The sequence below is a fragment of the Paramormyrops kingsleyae genome, chromosome 1, assembly GCF_048594095.1.
Source record: "Paramormyrops kingsleyae isolate MSU_618 chromosome 1, PKINGS_0.4, whole genome shotgun sequence".
Taxonomy (NCBI): Eukaryota; Metazoa; Chordata; class Actinopteri; order Osteoglossiformes; family Mormyridae; genus Paramormyrops; species Paramormyrops kingsleyae.
Genome location: NC_132797.1, coordinates 1,433,317 through 1,457,854, shown reverse-complemented (window position 1 = coordinate 1,457,854; position 24,538 = coordinate 1,433,317). Strand labels below are relative to the sequence as shown.

Below are 24,538 nucleotides of genomic sequence, written 5' to 3'. Positions count from 1 at the left end.
GTCATTGAAGTGTTGTGACGTTATCACCTGTTCTGCCTTGTATGTCTCTCCGTTTACCCATTAAATCCCTCGTTCTCCGATCCTTCATGTCTTCCTCCTGCTTCCCTGGTCCGTGCCCCGCGATTCATAACAGCTGCCCTTTGAGCCATGCCCATGTGCCTGACTATACCAGCCTGTGTTCCTCCTGCTTCCCTGGTCTGTGCCCCGCGATTCATGCCCATGTGCCTGACTATACCAGCCTGTGTTCCTCCTGCTTCCCTGGTCCGTGCCCCGCGATTCATGCCCATGTGCCTGACTATACCAGCCTGTGGGCACCTTTGGTTTTTACAGGTTTTTTTTTATTTTTTTTTATTCATTTTCAGGAAATACAGTGCAGTGAAAGCTTGGTGAAAAAAAATGCCAACATAAATGGTTACAGAGAGGAGACTGGGGGGCTGGGCTGTCCCACATGTCCTCCGATTAAAACATCCCAACAGCCAGTAATCCCTGTCTATGCACTGGATGGGGGGGGGAGGCACATACAGGTCAGAGTCTCTGTTAAGCTGCGTGTGTCACTGTGTTTCGCTACAAAAAGCAGACACACAATCCCAGCAGCCCCTCCACGTGCTCTGGGCTGTAAAGGGACACCTGCTACAACATCTTACAAACCAGCTTTACATCTATTAATCTGTACTTAGACCCTGTAGAATATTTTAAAAGGGTTAAGCAGTATTGTTATTCACATCATTACCATTAACAACACTGATAATAATATAAATATTATGTGTGTACGAGTGTGTGTATAGGCCATATGATTAGACTGGGATCCCATCAGTAGTGAACCCCAACCTTGTCCCCTGTCCACTGGCAAAACGGGGGGGAGGGGGTGAGGACCTGCCCCCTTTGCCCAAACAATTGAAAATGACTGCCACCCCCCAACAAAATTTATCGAGCACCAGCAGCCCAAAAGTTCCCTTTGTGAAATTAATCAAGTTAATGTTAATCACGCTAAATTTAGCAAGGTCGGCCAAAGAAGTGGAAACCCCCCCCCCACCCCCCATTTGGGCACCTGTCCCACAAATAGCCTGTGCAAACCTAACCCAGATGTGTGGTTAGATGATGGATGGATGGTTTTATATATATATAAAACTATCTATATCTATATCTATCTATATATCTATCTATCTGTCACGCCCCGCTCCGTCCGCTCCCGATGTGTGCCACGCCCACCTCATTACCTCCTGTTTCGCCCTGATTGTTCTCAACTGTGGCTCGTTATCCGTGGCTTGTCTTTTGTATTTAGTCCTCGTCTGAGTCAGTCTTCCCCAGACTCGTCATTAATGTTGCCTGTTGTGATTCCCCGGTCCCGTCTTTCCCGAATAAATCCCCGTTTCAACCCGACTTCCTGGCTCCATTCCCCTGCTTCCCTGCTCGCCTCTCCGCAACCGTGACAGAATGACGAGTCTCCGCAAAAACACAAAGCAGCAGTCCGAGCACCATCGGCTCAGGCTGCTGCAGGACTTTGTGTATTGGCATTCCCAGCCCGAGGTCCAGGAGGACCCTGTAGCCCTGGAGCTGGCTAGCCGGGGCAGGGACCTGCTCCAGAAGGAGCGCCCACCTGGACAGGAATACCCACTTACCAAAGCCCGGAAATGCCTCCGCCGCCTGCAGCGCCGGCTCATCGAGCGACGGGAGGCGATCCCAACGCTCCGCTTGGGAGCCTGCACTCTGCTCCCAGCCGGTGTGTACGAGGGCTCACCACCCACCTGGGATGACATCGCCGCTGCCCGCCTAGCCAGCGTCCCCGGAGAGCAGCCGCCTACGTTAGAGGTTTATATTTATCGGCCGGAGCGTCTGGGGCACGGTGGCATTCGCGGCGTGAGAGACACTATACCCCGGGTCTCTGAAGCCCTTAAAGGAGCAGCGCTTAGTCGCTCGGCGCCCCTCCTGCCGCCCGTGCCGGACCCGCCTGCTGCTGCTGATGCCGCGGCTCTGCCCGCGGCACCGCCTGTTGCTGCTGCCGCCGCTCTGCCCGCGGCACCGCCTGTCCTGCCTGACCCGCCTGTCCTGCCTGACCCGCCTGTCCTGCCTGACCCGCCTGTCCTACCGGCGCTTGAACAGCCCGAGGGGCCCGCTGCGGCGCCCCCTGCTGGCCGCATGATGGCGGCGCCCGCTGCGACGCCCCCTGCTGGCCTCACGCCCGAGGTGCACGCCGAGGCGCCCCCTGCTGGCCGCACGACGGAGGTGCACGCCGAGGCGCCCCCTGCTGGCCACGTGACTAAGGTGCCCGAGGTGCCTGCTGAGGCGCCCCCTGCTGGCCAAGTGATGGCGGCGCCCGCCAAGGCGCCCCCTGCTGACCACACACCCGCGGCCCTGCCTGAGGCCGCTTCTCCCGTCCAGCCCGCGGCCCTGCCTGAGGCCGCCTCTCCCATCCAGCCCGACTCTCCAGTCCAGCCCGACTCTCCAGTCCCGCCCGCGGCTCTGGCTGCCCCGCCCGCGGCTCTGGCGGCCACCCCCGCGGCTCTGGCTGCCCCGCCCGCGGCCACCCCCGCGGCTCTGGCTGCCCCGCCTGCAGCCACGCCCGCGGCTCCGGCTGCCCCGCCTGTTGCCTCTGTAGAGGCCCTGACAATTGTCCGCCCGGCTCTGTCCTCCCTCCTGACTCCCTCGCCCTTACCCCGGCAAGGCCGACACCCCCCAGGACCCCGCCTTTCAGTGTCCCGTAAGGGACGGGCACATAGGCGTCGGGCCTGGGTCCCGCCCCCCCTGCCCCCTAGCTCGCCCGTTCGGCCCCTGGCTGTGGCTCGGTGGCTGCCTGCGGGTCCTCCGGCTCGGGGTTGGCGGTCCCCTCCGGGTCCCCCCCTGGTTCCTCGGTGCCGGTCCTCGGTCCCGCCTCCGGCTCCGTGTCGGCCGCCTCCGGGTCCCCCTGTCCGGCTCCGGCTGCGCCTCCGCCTGCCGCGGCTTCCCCCTCCTGCCTGCCTTCACTGGTGTTCCCTCCTGCTCCCTCCATGTCCGCTCCTTCACTCCCTCGTCCCGTTCCCTTGGCCCCTGGGTGGTCCCCTCCTGCTCCCTCCTCCCTCTCGCCTGCGGCCCCTCCGGCCGCTGCCCGTCGCCCACCTGGGTTCCTTCGGGCTCCCCTGGTTCCTCCTCCCTTTCCCTTTCTGCCTCCTGTCTCTGCTCCTCTGCCCTCTGTGTCTCCTCTGTTCACTCCTGGCCCCTTCGTGTCACCTGTGGGTGTTCCCTCTGTGTCCCCCTTCTCTGTTTGCCTGTCTGCGTTTCCCGTTCTTTGTCATGTCTTGTCGTTCTTCTGGTCCCTGTTCCTGTTTTGTTCCTCTGTCCTGTTTCCGGTCCCTCGTTGATGATTTGGTTCTGTCTTCCAGGTTCTGTCTTCCAGGTTTCGTCCCATCCGTCGCCTCCACTCGGGCGTGCCTTTGGGGGGGGGGTTATGTCACGCCCCGCGGGCGGGCACCGCCATCACGCGGCCAGTAGGGGGCACAGCCGGAGCCGGGGAAGGCGCCGTCCGACGCCAAGCCGGAGCAGGGGGGCCCGGAGGCTCCCTCCGTGTCCCCTCCGTTTCTGGTCCCTGTTCCTGTTCTGTGTCTCCGTCCTGTTTCCTGTTCTCCGTTAATGTTTTGCTTTTGTCTTCCAGGTCCTGTTCCCCGGTCTTGTCTCGTCCGTCGCCTCCTCTCGGGCGCGCCCTGTGTGCGTGCCTTTGGGGGGGGGGGTTCTGTCACGCCCCGCTCCGTCCGATCCTAATGTGTGCCACGCCCACCTCGTTACCTCGTGTTCAGCCCTGATTGTGATCACCTGTGTCCTGTTATGTCTGGCTAGTCTTTTGTATTTAGTCCGTGTCTCAGTTTCCCCAGATCCGTCATTGTAGTGTCACGTTAGATGTCCATGCCTGTCCGTCCCTCCCTTAATAAATCCCGTTACCTGACTTCCTGGCTGCTCTCACCTACTTCCACGGCTCGCCTACCGTCCGATCGTGACATATATATTAGTAATCCCTAATTAGATTACTAATATGTATCCAAACAATGTGTCCTGCCCCGATCGTCCTCTCCTTCCATGTGCCACGCCCCCTCGTTAACCCCGTATGGAATCCCCGTATGATCAGCTGTTTCTGGTTGTTGTCACTAGCCCTCTGTATTTAGTTCGCATTTCAGTTTGTTTCCCCAGTCCGGTCATTGTATTGTCCATCTGCGTTTTGCCTGCCTTACCTGTAATTAAACCCCGTATTCCCCGATACCCTGACGTCTGCGCCCTTGTCTCCGTTTCGTCCCCAATCGGCACGACAATATTATTATAATTAAATGTATTAATGGTTTATTATTAATATTAAAATAATGAATAAGAAATCTTTATTTTTAAGTGTATTTTATTATATAATAATTACTGTTACCGTCTATCATTGTCTAAATATATTTTTACTCTGTAAATATATGTATTCAGTTAGTGTAAACATGCATGGTGCTATCACAGCTAATACGAGGCTGAGACTGAAGCATTACCCTTTGTTTCCGCGGAGAGACGTGCCGCGTGACTCATTTCCCCGCGCGTACAAGTTATCTTAGGTCGGCATTCACGATTTGACTTCTGAGATTCAGATCGAGCTCTAGGTAATTTTTTTTTTAACTGGTTGGTTCGACTTTTAAGAAATTCGAGTTCTAATGAGTTTGAGAACTGAGGTACCACTGTGTATATATATTTAAAAAAAACATAATTATTAGATATCACTGGTGATACGGGATTATTTTGCATTGCCTTTGATCCAATATATGCATAAATTATTTTGTATTACTAGTAGTAAAATAGTTTTTAGAAGCTAACCTAAGTGTGCCTGTTTGTTCCTCGAGAGTCCTATATCCCTCACATCATTTTAAAACAGCTTGTTTTAATATTAGGTTCAGTTATAGTTTTCTGTTATAGTCATCTCTTCCCGGCACACATTATGCCCTGTAACAATGTAGTTCATATTTTATATACAGCAAGGTACAGTTATTTAATTAATTTTGCAAGAAAACAATGTGAGACAGGACCTCCTTTAAAATCTACACCCTTGAGAAATTATTTATAATAGGCTCAGGAAAAATGCCAAACCGTCTGCACAGCCCCTCATTTACTTTAGATTTGTTTTCCGCCGCCTGTCATCCATTCTATTCACCTGACAGGACCTCTCTCTGGACCACATAGAAATCACAGGACAGCAGGAGAGGAAGCTGACAGGCATCTGCAGGCAGGGAAGTATGACAGGATGAGGACATCCTGAGGAATTCTACTCAAATGCAACATCACTACCAAGCATCCACATGCTCCCCAATTGATCACTACCCAGTTTAATTTCCCTTTCTGAAAAGACAGATCTCTAGCTATTCAGGACAGATATAAAATTAAAGCAACATAAATAAGTGAGGAGAGAAGAGGAAATAAAAGCAATTTCCTATGCAGAATGACTAGAATAAGTGATGATTCTGTCATCGCACGTATTTTCATAGCTGATAAACGCGTGAACATTACCCCTGTAGGCCACAGCTGCCCGTCAAACATTCAGATCTGAACTGAATCAGGAGATTCTGAGATTTAACCCCAGTCATTTAAGCCCCCATTCTGTGTCTTTAAAATTCAGCCTGAAGTTTCTCAGACCCCGACATTAGAAAATGTAATTTATCTGTCCAAGGTGAACTTCTGGCTAATCTAATTATAGTTAACAGTAGATCTGTGGTTGACTTTCCTTTCTTGACAAACCTAATGTTATTTCCATCCATCCATTAACTGCTTACCCTGATTAAACAGGAGCTCTGGACCCTACACCCAGGGCAGCGGTACACTAAGCACCGGGTGCCAGTGTGTCACACTCAGAAATGCATGTCTTTGGCCTACGGGGGATTATAAGGGCACCTGCACAGCACATGGAGGAGTAAAACCTACAGAGAGACACACAGCTGGGATTTGAACCCACCGCTCCAGGAAGAGGGAGGTAACAGTGCTGCCCAATGATGCTGCCTGCTGCTCTTATGCTGTTATAATATCTTGGTGAAAATGGCTGGCTGGAGCTATCACAGGGTCTCCCTAGTGAGCCAGCAGGGGCCCTCCCCATCGGATAGCAGTGAAAGGCCAAGCTGCGCCTCACTGGCTCCTCTCCTCCGAGGATCTGCCTTTGCAGCCCCCTGCTAGAGGGGGGAGGCCCTACCCTGGGGTAATGAAGGATGAGGACAGGCCAGGGAGTCAGGCAGCTGTGGGGAGGAGGCACCCAAATGCAGGGACCAGCTATGTGCTCCTCACAACTCCTCAGTCTTGCATCTAATTAAATATTATAAAACCAGTGACTGAGTTTATTCCTAGTTTGTCCTGGGCATCAGGGCAAGCTTTCAAAAAGAAACATTAAAAAATCCCGTCCCTCAGAAAGTCAGCATTACAGGGCCGAGTTCCCGCCAGCATCCCTCTAGACATAAGCCTGCTGTGAGCCGTAGGGGTCTCACCTCTGCTTTGAGTTAGCTGACTGACAAAAACACTGCAGAAAACATGTATCAATTAATCATACCCTCATAAATGACTGCGGGCGGCTCACAGCCATTTTGCTCTCAATACGCATGGGTCACATCCAACAATATCCGTTTTCTCAATATTGTTTGCTTTTATATGATATTTATATATAACGTTACGTCACTTCACCATATGTAGTGAACTGAATATGACTGATGTGATAATAAAGCCGTACTTTACTTAACTTGCTTGCTTTAGCATGCTCAGAGTGCTCTATTACCATGACGACAATGCACTGCGATGGCAGCGCAAGGCACTTCTGCAATAAAGTGCAACATTCCTACAGGACTGATCGACCCCACATGGGTCTGCAAAGCCGCTTGCAGCAATAACAATGCAGCCTTGGACCTGCAAGCAAAGCTATTTGTGGCACAGCTGAGCCTGACTTTACACAGATGGAAAATCAACCCACCCCTGCTGTGAAAAGCCTGCCATCAGAACACTGTTTGTAATGCTTAACACCTGACATGCTTAGATCCTACATTTCCTTTGGGATCGATCAATCTATCTATCTGACAATGACCATAGCATAGTGAGAAAGTACAATCTAATATACTAACACATAGTTCAATAATATTATTACATTTATTATAATGACAGCATGTTAGGGTTGGCACCTGTCCATCCCTGTCCTATGTGTTATGTTCCTGTTTGGCCAGCAGGTGTTGCTGGCCATCTTGTTCCCTCCTCCATCTTGTAGCCCTTCAGCCCTAGTGTGTCTCCCTGTTTCCCAAGCTGCTGTGTAACCCAACAGGTTGAGCATCCAGCTCAGAGACTGTACCCACTGGTCAGAGGACAACCTCCTGTTATTTAACATTTTGTTGGTTTTCTGTTTCCTAAGCATCTGTTATTATTTATATCTGTGTCCCCATTTTAGGTTATCCTGTTCCCAATGGTGTAACTTTGGCTGGAACATTGGGGGAGTTGAGGTCTCCATCCATTACGGGGGAAACATGATTATTGGGGGGGTTGTATTAGCTGGTTTTGATTTATTGGGGGGGCTACAACCCCCCCATAATTTACGCCCAGGCCTGTTCCTGTATCCTTGTTTAATCATGTTCTGCGTGCACTTCTGTTCCTAGTCTTTCCTAGTGTTGTTAGCCTTTAGTTTGTTTGCTTCCCAGTCTACAGCACTTGTTAATTGTAATCCACTCCAACTGTTCCTTGTTGAATCAAATCGTTTTGATTGGTTTATTTGATTATGATTTATACCTGTCCCTTGTTTGCCCTGATTCCCTGTGTGTATTTAAGTCCCTGCCCTTACTCCATTTCTCAGTCTTTGTGTCAGATTACAGTGCTTGTTACTCTGTCCCATTGCCTAATCCTTCGGCCAGTGTTGCCCTATTCCCTTGTTGTATTATCTTATAGTTCTTGTAGTTTGTTCTTGTTTTTCCCCATTGTTTTTTTCTGACAAAATAAAACTGGAACAGAACACAAGGAGGGCAACCTAGAACAGGAAACTCCAAAGGAAACGTAACAAAACACTGGGGAACAGAAGCTCAAATACAAAGAAATAAATTAAGCTGATCATTAGCCATGCAGCCTCAAGCCCACGCCTGGGGGAGTACAATCTTTAAGCCACAAACTCCACCCACTGAGCAATGCAGCAGCCCAGGGACCAAGGAAAACACACTAGGAACTAGTACGAAGACAAAAGAGGGAACAGGATGACCAGCAACACCTGCTGGCCAAACGAGGAAGAGACATGACGGGCAGAGTCGGACGGGCACTTACCCTGACAGGAACCCCTAGTACACAGAACCCAGCCGAAAGTGGACTCTGTTGAGCTTTTCCCCAAATACACAGGATCAGTTATCATTATCAGTGCCTAGACGTCCAACGCACTTCCGGCCTTCGATCACACTCTTTCCTCCAAAGCCTGGTTCCCATGGGAAAGTACCTTGTCCACTTTATTGGGTTGCACTTCAGTTCCACCTTTGAGACCCATTTTGCAGTTATGATATGCAGTGCATCTAGTTATGGGCTTAACTTACAACAGTACAGAGTTAAAAATCGCTTGACCTGTCCTATCAACTGAATGCTTTTAGATCTGTAAACCAAACCACAACATGCTTTAACTTCTTAAATCAGTTTTGTATTTCTTGTAGTATCTTAAAGTTAAGGGAGTTGAAAAAAGCAATTTAATCATCTCCTTTGACATAAACCATTTTCAGTAAGGGATGATTTTACCTTAAAATGTTTTTTAAAAGACCCCATGAAATTCCACATATACTGTAACAGTGGAAGGAAGCATGGAAAACAGATACAGAATTTAAGCCACATGCACCAGTCAACTAAGCTGTATACATAGTAGGCTACATCTGGCTGGAAATAGATAGGGGATGACAAGTCCAAATCACCATGCAGTAAAATCTGAAAGATAACGTCATACGATATTAAAGCACGATAATAATAATTAAATATTACACCAATCCACCAGCCTGTACTCATATAAAGATAAATTCCTTCTAATCAAACACCTCAAGGTTAAATGTACACCCAATATAAGCCAGGAGAACCAGGACCTTATTTTAAAAATAATAATAATAATAATAAACTAAAATAAAAATATAGCTTAATAAAAAAATCTGAATATACTGAAATGCCGTACTGTTGCCGTATTTCCGATACGTCGCTTAAGTATAAATCAGTACCGAGTTATTTTAAATTTCAATGAGCAGAAGCGCCGGGTTGTGCTGAAGGTCAGCAGGTTCCTCAAGGCGATAACAAACCACAAGGGCCGGCTTCCAGATCCGCATATGACAGTTTAAAACTTAAACTCCGTACCGTAATGGCCCGGCTCGGGAGAGCTTAGGACTCCACCCTGCTCTCTGCCTTATTCCGCTTCAGAAATACGCCCTATTTACATTTAATTTAACCAAAGACTAATTAAGGAGCGGAAATAATTAGGAAACAACGCTCTCTAAATCGCCTGACTTTAAAGAGACTGCAACTAGGCGTTCTCCAATAGATTATTTTTCCCAGATCCTAAATCCAACAGTAAAACTGTTACACAACAGACAAGTGCGTATTAATGCGAAAAGCCTCGGTCTTTAGCCGGTATGAGTCGTAAAATAAACAAGAAATGCTTTGATTTTTTTATATCATACTGCAAATGCAATATAGTGTTCACATTTGGCTGCATCCATGCATTTTCAGTTGCACTTCTGAAGGAAGTCAAATAATATTTATCACCTCTGGAAGACTTGGAGCGCAGGCAAGGTGTCCCAGTACCCAGTACTCTGCATTGCGGTATAGCGGCGCAGTGCCCGGAAAACTGCACAGATCACCGGGATGTGGTTGCACTGTGCTCCTGTCTATGCTGTCCAGTGTACAGACATGCATTTTCGATATTTAGGGCACCGCAGCCGTTTTCTTACCTGGCGAATGATGATCAGCGTCCGCCGATTCTCCGCAGACCCCACCTGGGTCAGCGCCGCATCATTAGAGCAGCGGAGCGCGGCGAAGAACAGCTGAGTCCGTGAGCCGTGATCGGGTGTCTGGAGACGCCGAAGGGGGCGCTGCTGCACCGGTCAGGGGTGAGAACTCAAACCTTCCTGCCGTAGCCGCTAGTGCTTTGAGGATTGTATGAGGTGCCGGGGACCTGATAGGCAGATGATCGTTGCATTACTACTGGGTGTATGCGGCTGTTTTTCGAAACGATGCCAGTTTACAGTTACTGAACACTGCTGAGCCACAATCCCCTTGTGTATCTGGGTAGCAAAGGCTTAGGGGAATTTTACTGTCATACAGGGATAAAAAAGGAGACTAGATTCTCCCTGTAACCTGAAGGTGCCTTAATTTCGCGCAGCTGATCGGGATATAATATCGGGATATAGTAATAGCTAATCCAAGCCAAAACCCTCCTATCCCAAACTTCACAGGAGTTTAGTCATTTAGACAAAGAATATAGCAGTATGTCTGTGAATTCTAAATACACCACCATGGCATTAAGTTATGAATTACAAATAAAATAAAAAAAATATATATATTAACCTATCTTTCCATTTTGAAACAAAAAAAATCCTAAATCCATATAGCTTGGCAAAATATATAAGGTAGCAATGGCGGTAGTCTGACTGTAGCCTGTTGATGGTGCTGGCGGCAGGGCAGCTCCATGCCAGTGTACAACCTCGTCACGGTACAGACAGCACAAATTTAAATGTCCAGAAAAACTGTCTGAGACACGTGATCGTCTGTGTTCTGCCTTTGCATATAAAAATCAGAAAAGATGCCTGATTGCCATGGAAATTTCCAGCATAACTCTCACAGGGAAGGGCAGGCAATTTTTCACAGGACATTACTATAGCAATATTAATATAGCCACATGACTAAAGCTATGGTAAAACAGACGTATTTCATATTGAGTTTAACTGAGTTTAGCCCTTTTTTGTAGATAGTGAGAATGGTCATTTAGTCTGTGTTCTGCAATTACACATCAGTCATGTGTCAGTGCTGATCCAGAAGGTAGAGATCGGAAAACGGGGGACGACATTCTGTCCATTCACAGCTCCAGCGATGCAGGTCCGATGGTCCTACCAATGCAAAGACTGCAAGCTCAGATCCCAGGGAGCAGAAAGTGGAACCTTCCCTCGACTGGGTCACATGAATGGAATGAAGTCCACACAGGCTCTCGAGGGTGGTGTCCAGGTGCGAATGGGGTGTGTACAGGGTCATGCTTATGTGAAAGGGCTAATCGATAAACTGGCCCATCTGCAGTACAGGACTGCGATAAACTTTAAAATGCTGGCAGTTATGACAGATTCCAGATAGACAGATGACATAATCCAAAGGCTGACCTCATGTCATGCAGCAATGGTTGGTGTTAGGGTATTATGTTGGATTAAAAAACACACACACACCATGCTTACTGCAGAATTTGCCATGTAAACTATAGCATATTACTGATGAATGGTGCATTTAAAAATGTTTGAATACTTGTATTAACACATTCAAGTGGTTACTTACAATTAATTGTTAATTAATTTTTAATTGTTCTGCAAAATCCAGCATTTTTGTTGAATAGCCAGTGACGTGCATCATCCTGTAAAGATTAAATGGATCTTCTTGTGCATTATAAATATTCAGAATTATATTTTAAGAATGTAATTCCATTTCTTAAAACTCAAGAATGAAACGCAAACAAAACAAGCAATAAAATAAATTGTTAGTGAAATCCTGAAATCAACATTTATTTTCATTTAAAATACAAAATCTTTGCAGCGATATTTTAGAGTAATCCATTTGGCAGTTCTGTCATGCTTGTTTGTTTCTACATTAAACAGTGTCATCTGTAACATAAACACTTCCTACCAAAGCTTTCATTCTGTTGTGCTGTCAGCTAATTTCTCTTGGAATCTTGGAGGAACCGCATGATTAACATGTATCATCAATTTAACTGTGAAGGTTCATGAATTCTCAGAAGCAAAGAATGGCAGCCAACTTAAAAACACAATCTTAAAGTTAAAACTAATCATTTTGAACTTAAGCTTGATCCTGTGAGCGGCCTCCCTGTGGGTTAAAATGTATACAAAAATCACAGCAAATTAAAATGTAAGGAGGATAATATTCAATACAACTCAATCCACCGACTGTCTCACTTTGAGTAATAAATCAGTCACATCAGTGTGGCCTAAGGAGTCTATTGTAAATTAGGACATATTTACAAATTGAACAAAATATCTACACATAACAGCATAAACTTCAACTTAAAACTTGATGCAAGTTATGAAAAAAAGAAAATGAAAACCACAAAAATCTAATCCAATTCTCTCTCTCTCTTTCATCTCACCTGTAGACCTGCGCACCCTCCAAATTTGATCGTTTCCTACGATTCCGACCTGTATCCAAATAAATGTGAGCCAGTCCTGGGCTCCGGACACGGCGCAAGCTTCCGATACACAATCGTAGCTACGGGAACTTCGCAGGGTTATGTTCCCTGGCACTCAGTTTCCCAGGTAGTTTGTTCTGTGAAATCCGAAGTTGTTTTAGGATGCTTGAGAGATTAAAACAAGGCCCTCCACTGATGGAACGGGGCAGGAGTGCAAGAGGTACGCTGTGATCGTAACGTTACAAAATATGAAACAGATATGAATTATGAATCTGATCATGGTCACCTTTCACAAGTTTTGCGTGTATGAAACACATCCTTCTATCTCTGTCTGTGTATCCAATTGGGATTCCTCTGTTCTTCGGACAAAATGAGCAGAAGGGGAAATGGGCACGGTTCTCTAAAAGGCACTATATGCCGAAGCAGATACAATCGACGGTGGAACCAAGGACTGCTGCGCACTGCAGACGCTTAGGGATGTACGTGCATGCTTTTAATGAAAGGAAGACTATGAAGTGATATCCCACACTGTGCTAGGTTTTAACAGGTGACGGCTCAGGCAGATTGGAACCTGAGTGTCGAATGGGTTTGGGGGGTGCTGGACGAAGGCTGCCAAGTGTCCGCGCCCTCATGATCTGACGCGCTGCATTTTAGCCCGTGTTCGTTTGCGCAGATGGCGATAAGAAAGCATTCTCAGTGTTGAAAAAATGAAGCAAGATGATTAAGTGTTATTATGCTTGAAATTATAACTAACATGTCATAACAAGGCCAAACCCAGGAAGTATGACAAAAGGTTTGCATTAAAAAGGGAATTTTTTTTCTGAGATCAGAACCCTATGCATGAACAAACATCACCCCAATTTCCAGTCTCTCTATATTTTTTTCTGCAATTATATACAAACAGCTCCTGTCTTGCAAAAAAGACATATAATAATAGCTATACATTATACATCACATGTGTCACAACAATGTCCACACAGACATTGAAGCCTTTTTTCCATACAATACCAATATAACACTTTCACAATAAAATGAAAGGCATACCCAGTAACTCAGATGTGCACCGTTAAGTCAAAATGAAACCACTGCTTCCACGTTGTACGCTAGTTATTCTCCATGTTATAATGTGTGGTAGACGACTATCCATGCACTATATTAGAAGCAGATGAAAGGTGGATGTTCTTCTGATTGGCGGATCGGTCATGAAGACGCAAAGCACCTATGAACAGTGATGCCGCGCGGGCAGCAGGCCGTCTGCCTTTTTATTTCGCTGCATTCATCTTTCAGGATTCCTCTTGCCGCTCGTCTCTGTCATTGCAAAAAAAAGAAAAAAATAAAATCACCGTGATGCACATGGGATGTGGGGGAGTATCACAGTGTCAGGGGACAGCCTGTGAAATGTGGGTGGGCCTTTTCTTCCGGAAGCTCGGGCTACACAAAGGAGTTCATGGCGTTGACGGGCGAGGGTGCCTCGGAGCTCTCGTTGCCTTCAGCCGTGTCCCTCTCCTTTTTGCCACTGTACTGGCCGATGAAGGAGCCATCCTCGTTGAACTGGCCTTCTCCGCCCTCCCCGTAGTCCACCAGGCTGTCGTCACTGTCATCCTTCTTCACCGTCCCATTGGATGGGGTGCGGCTTCCTTTCAGTGGCTTGTGGTCCTCCGTGTCACTAGGGGGCGAAAGGGCAGCTCAGACATTGCAAAGAAACCCTTTCTTTAGACATTGCGTTTTGATGGCATGCTGAATAATGTCTGTGGCATATCAAGCAGCATTCAACCAAGTTTCTTCTGCAATGGCATGAACCAAAAGGAAGGATTCAAATAAGGTTTGATGAAAGCGCAGAGATGCCACGGGTCCATGCGCCAGAAACCTTGTGTAACTTTATTCGCCTCAGTACCACTTCTGGCCTGGGTTGAGAAGAGAAGCACTGATATTCTGCAGAATCCCAAGGCAGAAATTAGCTACAAGGAGCGATAGCATGTCCTTTGTAACTTGCAAGTAGATTTGTGATTTATTTCCTATTAATTCCAGCTTCCATAGCTATAGCTGCGACTTAAACAGACTTTAAATATTTGTTGCAAGTCCCAATTACCCCCTGGTCACGTCATGCCCCAATCACACTTCATGATGTGGCTCCTGCCAGTCAAAGTACACATTAGCTTGACTTTGAAAGAGACAAAAAGCAGAAATGCCAAGCAATGATGTCATCTGTATGACACTAAGTGTCAGCCAATCAGAATCAAGCACCAGGAGGCAGGGGTTTAAGAGGAGACTCTGCAGGGTAAGAGTAAAGCTCAGTGGTGATGAATGATTCCAGGGATAAATGGAGAATGCTGATTGGACAGATGGGAGTCAGGCTGACAATGCTGCGTGCTATCATAACACCCCCCCGCTGGCCCGTCAGTCGCTCTCTGACCACCATGCCGGGTCAGCGGGTTTCCGTCTTACCTTCCCAGAGACCTAGACACCCCAGAACAAAGAATGCAGATGCTTTCTGAGAGGGGGGACTACAGTGTTAAAAACCTGCCTTGAAAACACAGATACCGCCCCCCCCCCCCCCCATCACTTACATGCATAGGCTACATATGGGCAATGGGAAACGGGGACACTTATTTAACATGGAGTGGAACACGCTCCACCATCCCAAATACAGCTACACATGGATGAACAGTACAGGATGAAGACAGACAATAGTAAAAAAGACACAATATTTAACATTAAGCACAGCTACAGACCTAATGTTGATATGCTTTAGTTTTACAGATGGATATTCAGGTCCCCTAGGCATGGTCCACTAGGTACAGCCCCCTAGGTGTCGTCCGCTTGCTACAATCCAGTAGGTACGGTCCCGTAGGTGTGGTCCACTAGACATCGTCCCCTAGGTATGGTCCCCTAGGTATAGTCCCCTAGGTATGGTCCCCTAGGTATAGTCCCCTAGGTATAGTCCCCTAGGTGTGGTCCCCTAGATATGGTCCCCTAGGTATAGTCCCCTAGGTGTGGTCCCCTAGGTATCGTCCCCTAGGTGTGGTCCCCTTGGTCTAGTCCCCTAGGTATGGTCCCCTAGGTATAGTCCCCTAGGTATGGTCCCCTAGGTGTGGTCCACTAGACATCGTCTCCTAGGTATGGTCCCCTAGGTATAGTCCCCTAGGTATGGTCCCCTAGGTATAGTCCCCTAGGTATAGTCCCCTAGGTGTGGTCCCCTAGATATGGTCCCCTAGGTATAGTCCCCTAGGTGTGGTCCCCTAGGTATCGTCCCCTAGGTGTGGTCCCCTTGGTCTAGTCCCCTAGGTATGGTCCCCTAGGTATAGTCCCCTAGGTATGGTCCCCTAGGTATGGTCCCCTAGATATCGTCTCCTAGGTATGGTCCCCTTGGTCTAGTCCCCTAGGTATGGTCCCCTAGGTCTAGTCCCCTAGGTGTGGTCCCCTACATATCGTCTCCTAGGTATGGTCCCCTTGGTCTAGTCCCCTAGGTATGGTCCCCTAGGTATAGTCCCCTAGGTGCGGTCCCCTAGATATCATCTCCTAGGTATGGTCCCCTAGGTATGGTCCCCTAGGTGCGGTCCCCTAGATATCATCTCCTAGGTATGGTCCCCTAGGTCTAGTCCCCTAGGTGTGGTCCCCTAGATATCGTCCCCTAGGTATGGTCCCCTAGGTCTAGTCCCCTAGGTGTGGTCCCCTAGGTGTGGTCCCCTAGATATCATCCCCTAGGTATGGTCCCCTAGGTCTAGTCCACTAGGTGTGGTCCCCTAGATATCGTCCCCTAGGTATGGTCCCCTATGTCTAGTCCCCTAGGTACAGTTCCCTAGGTCTATTCCCCTACGTCTAGTCCTCTAGGTATGATCCCTTAGGTCTGGTCCCCTACGTATGGTGCCTTAGGTCTGGTACCCTAGGTCTGGTTTCCTGGGTACGGTGCCCTACGTCTAGTCCCCTAGGTACGGTTCCCTAGATCTAGGCCCCTACGTCTAGTCCTCTAGGTATGGTCCCTTAGGTCTGGTACCCTAGGTCTAGTCCCCTTGGTACGGTGCCCTACGTCTCGTCCGCTAGGTACGGTCCAGCTCGGCTCACCTGTACTCCCCAAATGTCCCATCATCGTCTTTCATGGGCTGGATTTCGGGATCTGCGTGAGCGTCCTCCTTCTCTTTCACTGGAGGAGCAGAGAGAGCTGGTCAGCGAGGGAGGGGGCTTTGGAGACCTGGGACAGACAAGCATGCGTCCTGTCGGCTACCCACCGGGGTACTTTCCCCCTTTGTTGCGTTTGATGAAGCAGGCGATGAGCAGGACCAGGATGAGCAGGGCGATGGCACACATCAGACCAATGAACCAGCCCTGAGTGGCGATGTCCACTTGTTGACTTGGTATTACTACACGTCGGCATGCAGCACACGCACGTCCGAGGAGAAGCAGACCAGGGGGAATATGTTAAAAAAGAAACTTCTGGATCCATTCCAATATTTTTTAGAACTTTTTTTAGAACAAGCAAATTAAATCTTTAAAAAACTTAGAAGCTAATAATAAAATCTGACTAGGCAATTTCAGTACAAGTAAAACTGTTAACAATAAAGGCATTTGAAATAATCATTATGAATTGAAAAAATCTGAGGTATATTAAAAATATATTGTGTAATAAAGATACATTGGAGCATCATGCAGGAGATAAAGCAGAGATACGTCAAGAGGGTCTATTGGGGTAATATGGGGAAAAGCACGGCTTTTTCACGCTGTCTGGTGAGAAGAGTCACTTATAAAGAATTCCATATGCATCTTATAGCTGAAAACATTCTGGTCACAATCAGTGGAATGTTCTCCAAAAACGCAGGCAGCCACTGTTACACACTTTCACACTTACACACTAATTCACACTCTCTGCCCAGGAAGCAGACGGGCACAGGGGCATCATGGGCCGTGTGCAAAAGTGAGCTCAGGCAAATAAAAGACGCTCCAAAAAGGTGACCCAGTCCATGGGAGGAAACGTCGATACCATAATACTTGAAAATCACACCTCTCTGCATTTGTACATCACAACAAAGACCCTTTTGTCTGTTTCTGCGCCGAACTGTCCAGACTGTTGTCTTTATGCTTAGATGTTTTACTGCCATGCAGTGAAGTACAGCTACCGCACATGCACCTTTGTGTACACGTCCACGACCACCCAGGACGACCCTATTGGGAATTGAAAAGGCCCGCCCCCTAGGAGGGGCTTAGTCAGAGGGCATGCTGATTGGCTACAAGGCGCAGGGGGCGGACCAGCCCGTCGCCTCACCTGGGACGGTTATTGAAAGCTCTTGCGAACTGTGAACCGTCACACCCGTGTGATCTTTAGCAACAACCCGCACTTTATACGTTCCAGGCTTTAACCCTTTAAGTAGATACGTCTGGGAGCCATTTACAGACTCCTTTGTCCATTCTTCTTTACCTAAAAGAGTTTGAGGAAGAAAGGAAATTCGGAATGATAGCAATAATAATAATAAATAAAACATGTTGGTTGAGTTTCTGAGATGAGAGTGAGTTTCACGATGCTGTGCGTTAGACGATAATGATGATAATGGGCAGAGTACAGCAAAGATGGATGGAGATGTAAGCACACAGTATTTATATATATATCACTCAGTTGGTTATCGGCGAGCATGATCATGGGTAATTCACATAGTAAATTAGCACTGCACAGAGTTAGAGCACCACTGCAGAATTTTAAATGATTCCATACTGACTTTGAGGCATTAGACTGTATATTAGCATTTAAAATGCAGCTAAAGATTTTGCAGTGGACACTTAAATCCTACTGCCAGTATTTAAACTGTCAGTGCTAAATCAGGATAAATTACTCCCAGGAGACTCCTGATATCATGCTATGAACCAGAGGTGCAGATTTTAGGCCCAGAGAGTACAAATCCAGACCAAGATTTTGTTTCAACCAAGCAGTTGAGTATACTCAGATGAGGGAACACTCAGGCTAGTTTTCCTTTTATGCAGTTCAAAGAAAATGACTCAAATGTCAAAAACTGTCCATGCTTAACTGCTAGTTGGGATGGCTGCGGGAACATACAATATATATGTAAAAATTGTAAAAACAGTTTTTACACTATAAGCAGGACATGTACAGAAATGCTGCACCTGCTTTGCCCTACAGAGCTGCTTCATGCTGCCATTTCTTACACATACAGTATTTACTTTCTTCATCTGATGACTTAATGCTTTAATTAAAATTTTTAAATTCTGCAAAATTTAGCATTTTACAAATATAAAATGACAGTGATGGTTCAGGATGAGCCGGATGCAGCGAGCAGAAAATGGCATCACCAGCCTATGGCAAGCGATAAAGGAATATCTTACTGTTCTCTACAGTATATTCAACAAAAAGGTTCTTGTCAAGGCCCCAGTACTCCCAGCTGAGTACAGCTCCATCCTCTCCCACAGACGAGCTAACGTTCCCGAACCCCGGGCTGGTCGGACGCACTGAGCACAAAGGAGAGAGCAGAGAGTGACACACACACACTTCAGAGGTCAGTTCAGCAACTGCGGACACATTTAGACGACATCTTCAGACACAGTGACTTGCAGAGACACCACCGGGCAGGCGGATGACTAAGTACTTTGATACTTGTAAACAGATGTTTACCACGGATACCACTACGGCTATGGGATTGTCGGCACGAGTAATACTGCATTATTATGCAATTATTCATAATCCGAAGAGCTATTAATGACAAAGAGATCAAGGAAGATCATCGTGGGGAAATCCAGAGTGGATGAGGCAAGATCCACGTGGCATTTCTGTAACCGTAACACCCTTGGTGGGGCTCAACCTGAGCTCCCTGCCAGGGGGGGGGGGTTTAATTTGACAGCCAAAAGGCTCATTCCTCCCATCAAAGGATTTCAGTGCATATGAATTTTAAATGTATTATATAAACAGAAACATTGTTTCTCATATTTAAGGTGCTTCAGCACCATTACGCATATAAATCAGGAGATAATTCTATTGGCTGTATGGGTTTGAGAGTGGTGGCGAAGTCTAGCTGGGGATTGGCTGTACCCTTGGGGAATGGAGGGCGCAGAGACTGTGTGATAGGGTAGACTGGATGAGGGAGCTCTGTGTGTCCTGGAAGAACATGGAGAAGGGTAAGAAACAGCACACGACAGACAATACGTCGCAAGCTCAACAAATGCAACAGACATATACTGTAAGATCACCTCCTGCTATGACATCATCAGTGCATGCTGGGACTTAGACACATGCAAGTTACTTTGTTAGCAAAGCAAGAACAGCAGCAATGGAGGAAGAACATAAAAGGGGTCAGATTTAGCTAGATATTTTTAAATGTACGCTTCATATTCTTCCTATAAGGCAAAGAAGGCTTTACTGCTAACTGGCTACAGCTATCAAAAGTGGAATGCAACATGAGAACTTAAAGCGAGGTGCCACAGTGAGACCAGACAAAGAGGAAACTTCAATTTCTTCATTTGAAATTTGTTTTTCTGTCTCTTTTCTGTGCCTCAATGTCATATCTCACTTCCGCCACAATTCGGGGATTTCTGAGATTCTGAGATACATGCAACTTTGGTTTTTGAATCCTCTTTGAACAGCATGCAGGGGTCTCATTTTCAGTACTGATGTTACCTTTGCCCACATCTACTGCAGGGTGATGCATTAGATCTTTGGTGGAGGAGAAAGAACAGAGAGAGAAGGAAGCACAGTAAATTAGGGGGATCAGCATCCGGGGAGAGTTTGCTACACGGGGGCATTTTCCGAACCAAACACATGCTGCTTTAACATTGAGAGAAATGAACTTCCTGCAGTACTGTGTGTACAGAGAAGATCTTCGGTGCTTGGAAAAGTCCGGTTAGGGGAAAAAAACACTACAGATTGGTCAACACGCTACATTTAATCATTGAACAGTGGTTAGCCGATACCACGGCAGATTTTCTCTGCGATTCATGGATGTAAAAGCTATTATGGATCAGAAATGGAGGGTCTGAATCTGCCAGCAAAACAGAAGAGGCACTGACCTTCTGAGGAAAATCTGCATAGGAACTTCAGTGAATCTGTTGCACATATAATGTAATTATATAATGAAATTAACATAAAAATTGCTATTTATTATAATTGCTTTACTTGTATGGTAAAACTAATTTAATATGAAATGAGGAAGGGAAATATGGTTATACTACAACAACAACTCATATTCCTCCAGTTGATTAAATGAGCAGCATCTTGGGGGTGGGGGCTGAGGGTGGGGGTGGGGGCACCCCCAACATGGAACTGGCAGAGATTCAGCGCTTCCATTTCCCTGCACAGGACAACAACATGATCTACAAGCCTACAGAAGATAGAAGACAAACTAATGGAACAGACTCGTTTCACAGCCATTTACTGTACTGGGGAGAGAAACGCAGAAGGAGGTGACTAAGGCGCAGGGGCACCCGAGTGCAGGCTGTGATGTCATACTTTTATTTTACCTTGAACAAAACCAGTTCTTTGATAAAGAGGCTTCAAATTAGATAAAGGCTACATTCTGGAAATGCCAATGGAGTGGATCTAGAGTGATACACCATCACACCGGGTAACAACTAGTAAATAGGTAATAACACCATTTGTTTTGTGTCTCCTGTCACTTGAATAAAACTGCCATTTAATCACACGGCAAGTGGTTTTGATATCAGCTAAGAAGTTCTATATTTAATCATTTCAAGATAATTTTGCTGGGAGTGAAAGGCTGACTGGTTTGCCAGCACTTTCAGCATACTGGTGCGTTTACCCAGGAAGCTGTTTGAAGCGCGTGGTTTTAAGCACACTATGGATGCACTGTGTCGGGTCTAACTGGCAGCGCAAGGCTGACATGCCGTGTGTCACTGACACTGGATAACTTACCTTCGTCCATGATGATGACGGTCTCCTCGGTGACCGCTGGCCCCGCCCCCTTCACTGTGTTGGCATTTAAATAGAACTTGTAGCGGGTGCTGTACTTGAGGCTGTGCAGTGTGCAGGAGGTCTTGTTGGCCGGAAGACTGACCTCCTCCAGCGGGCCGAGCTCATTCGTGCTGTTGACTGGAAGGGGGACACAGAATCAGGTGACCTGTCACCTCTGTTTTCTTTAAGCAAGCCCTGATATATTAGTGCGTTTTCTGGATATTTTAAGTACAGTATTGTATGTATTTTTATACAAAACTGTCCACACGGAACTTTAGAAGAGCCACAGAAGCTTCTAGACTTGAATCAGAAACATGAAGTGCAAAGAAGACTGACTTGGCTGGTATCTGAGTGTGTAGCCAGTCAGCTGCCCGTTCAGCTCCACGGGAGGCCCCCACTCTACGGTCAGAGAGTCCAGGCTGGGGTTGGTAATCCGGAGAGACGCCGGCGGTCCGGGAACTTTGACATGTGCCAAAAAACAGCAGAGTGAGCAGCCGCAGAGCAGAGGAGCAGCTACTCATGCATGAGTAATGCAGACAGCGTCACCCCAGAGATGGACCCCCACTCAGGTAATCACACACATTCCTCCGCTTGGAGGCTGAGAAGACCCACCTCCCTCGGGGGTGTTAAACTGCTGGTTGGGGCTGGGGGGGCCCTCGCCCTTCCCGTTGAAGGCCCTCACGTTGAAGGTGTACAGGCTGTAAGGCTGCAGGCCTGCTAGCTTGCCCTGGGTCTTGTTCCTGCCAAAGGTCAGAACCTTCTGCTCCTCTATCTGTGGATCTTCCTTCCAGTAATAGACCTGCCAGTAAGAGCCCACATTCAGCAGACACGCCTTTCTTAGTTGGGCTAAATGTTTAACACCACTTTTTAATACTGATATACAGTTTGTAACAATTGGCTTTTGATGCAAAAAGAAAAATGCTTTTTAGGTACAACAGTCGGAGAGCAAATTCCCAAAATTCACACCGTCCATGGGAAATGTTTTTGAGAAGATTTCTGTGGACTGTGTATTTAATGAGAGTTCTTCATTTGATTACATGAGGACTGAGTGAGTTTTGGTTCTCGACACTGTAACATGAGATGAGGAAGCCAGAATTAAGGCCATCAGCAGGCTCATCTCAAACACAACATCTCAAAATCTGCTCTCTACTTCTTTGTGGTTCAGATTCCTTTCCAGGTTCCTCCCCACAAATACACAACAACCAATCCAATCAGCGGGGGAAGATGGGTGTGGGTACCTTGGCAATAGTACTTAGTACAGAAGTGCACCCTCAACCAACTCAATCAAACCCTCTTCAGCATGACAGTAATATGGCACCTACAGTGCTGCAGCAGCAAAGCATCCCAGTCACAGCACTGTACCTTGTAGCCCTTCAGCCACCCCCGGACCATCTGGGGATTGATGGGGTCCCACTGAACTTCTGCCAGTGTGCTGTTCTCCACCAGGACCTGCACCGCCTCCGGAGGAGCCATAGGCACTGCATCCATGAGAGGAGACGTCTTATATCACATCAGAATGCACAGTGATGCAGCCTTGGGCACTGCATCCATGAGAGGAGACGTCTCATATCACATCAGAGTGCACAGTGATGCAGCCTTGGGCACTGCATCCATGAGAGGAGACGTCTCATATCACATCAGAGTGCACAGTGATACAGCCTTGGGCACTGCATCCATGAGGGGAGACGTCTCACATCACATCAGAATGCACAGTGATGCAGCCTTGGGCACTGCATCCATGAGAGGAGACGTCTCATATCACATCAGAGTGCACAGTGATGCAGCCTTGGGCACTGCATCCATGAGGGGAGACGTCTCACATCACATCAGAGTGCACAGTGATGCAGCCTTGGGCACTGCATCCATGAGGGGAGACGTCTCACATCACATCAGAGTGCACAGTGATGCAGCCTTGGGCACTGCATCCATGAGGGGAGACGTCTCACATCACATCAGAATGCACAGTGATGCAGCCTTGGGCACTGCATCCATGAGGGGAGACGTCTCACATCACATCAGAATGCACAGTGATGCAGCCTTGGGCACTGCATCCATGAGGGGAGACGTCTCACATCACATCAGAATGCACAGTGATGCAGCCTTGGGCACTGCATCCATGAGGGGAGACGTCTCATATCACATCAGAATGCACAGTGATGCAGCCTTGGGCACTGCATCCATGAGAGGAGACGTCTCATATCACATCAGAGTGCACAGTGATGCAGCCTTGGGCACTGCATCCATGAGAGGAGACGTCTCACATCACATCAGAGTGCACAGTGATGCAGCCTTGGGCACTGCATCCATGAGGGGAGACGTCTCACATCACATCAGAGTGCACAGTGATGCAGCCTTGGGCACTGCATCCATGAGGGGAGACGTCTCACATCACATCAGAATGCACAGTGATGCAGCCTTGCACGGTAAAGAAGCGCTTTTCCAATAATACCCTGCAGGGGGCATAGCAGTAAAGGGCTTGCCAATCAAAGATTTATTTCTCAGTTGGGGGTTGTTACTGCGATGTTGAATTGCTCTGGCAAACCTCAAACTTTCATAAAGGGTCAGTAGTTGAAAATGTAAAGGCTAAGTGAAGAAAATCATATGTTAATTTGAAAAATGGCAAACAGAGCAATTAAGTAATAAATCATGTGCACACACAGCACACAGTGCTATGCTGTATAGCAGAAAGTGTGGTACAATCACTGCACTATTCTGCTTCATTGGTCATATTCAATGCTCCATTTAGAAGTACCTGCTAAGGGAATAAAATTAGTCAATGCACAAAGAAAAAAAATTAATAAATGACAGTTGCCCCCACTGCCTTGTCCTCCCTCCCCCCCCCCCACCATCACTTACAGTCCTCTCCGGAGAATCCACGGATGGCGTTGGGCTCTGGTGCACTGCCATAGTCGTTCACGGCCTGCACTTTCACCTCGTACTTCACGTAGGTGGGTGTCCCCGACACCACATACTTGGAGACGTTGGCTACCGACACTGATTCCCAATCCTTGTCACCGTCCGTCTGTCTCCAGCTGACCTTGTACTGCAGTCCAGGGCCATTGGACTGCAAGCTTGTCAAGGCCTTCATTCGGGAGGAAAACAATGCATTACAATTCAACACATTAAGGATGAACGTCACATTACAGTCACCTTACAGCCAGGGGCGCACAATCAGAACTCGCCAAATTTCAAATTTATTCATCTCCGGTAGCCATTCGGGCAGGCATTCTTCAGATTTTGGTAACCCAAATTGAATGTTGACTAAATTTAAAGGCAAATTTAAAGCC

General features: G+C 47.3%; 2 protein-coding genes across 25 annotated transcripts in view; both read right to left on the bottom strand.

Moving 5' to 3' along the window:
* The window catches only part of cntn1b (contactin 1b), a 41,443-nt gene extending 31,336 nt beyond the window's left edge, over window positions 1-10,107 (bottom strand). For 3 of the 7 annotated variants that reach the window (XM_072712636.1, XM_072712605.1, XM_072712668.1), the window contains exon 1: window positions 9,900-10,107. Coding sequence is in view for 2 of the 7 variants with exons in the window: in XM_072712519.1 (XP_072568620.1) it covers window positions 8,254-8,338 (85 nt within the window). In the remaining 5 variants the exon portion in view is untranslated. Of the gene's footprint in view, window positions 1-8,253; window positions 8,354-9,714; window positions 9,772-9,899 lie in introns of those variants that run through there. The other 4 variants (XM_072712519.1, XM_072712538.1, XM_072712547.1 and 1 more) reach the window with 3 other exon arrangements.
* A 1,576-nt stretch (window positions 10,108-11,683) lies between these two features.
* Window positions 11,684-24,538, bottom strand: part of LOC111854608 (neuronal cell adhesion molecule) — a 77,137-nt gene continuing 64,282 nt past the window's right edge. For 6 of the 18 annotated variants that reach the window (XM_023832713.2, XM_072712128.1, XM_023832721.2 and 3 more), the window contains 12 exons: window positions 24,108-24,333; window positions 22,614-22,729; window positions 21,864-22,050; window positions 21,588-21,710; window positions 21,213-21,389; window positions 19,962-19,997; window positions 19,377-19,442; window positions 18,677-18,799; window positions 17,607-17,759; window positions 16,576-16,707; window positions 16,412-16,490; window positions 11,684-14,015 (listed from right to left, as the gene is read on the bottom strand). In XM_023832713.2, the coding sequence (XP_023688481.1) occupies window positions 13,781-14,015; window positions 16,412-16,490; window positions 16,576-16,707; window positions 17,607-17,759; window positions 18,677-18,799; window positions 19,377-19,442; window positions 19,962-19,997; window positions 21,213-21,389; window positions 21,588-21,710; window positions 21,864-22,050; window positions 22,614-22,729; window positions 24,108-24,333 (1,653 nt within the window). In that variant the 3' untranslated portion in view covers window positions 11,684-13,780. The remainder of the gene's footprint in view (window positions 14,016-16,411; window positions 16,491-16,575; window positions 16,708-17,606; window positions 17,760-18,676; window positions 18,800-19,376; window positions 19,443-19,961; window positions 19,998-21,212; window positions 21,390-21,587; window positions 21,711-21,863; window positions 22,051-22,613; window positions 22,730-24,107; window positions 24,334-24,538) is intronic. The other 12 variants (XM_023832727.2, XM_023832728.2, XM_023832729.2 and 9 more) reach the window with 4 other exon arrangements.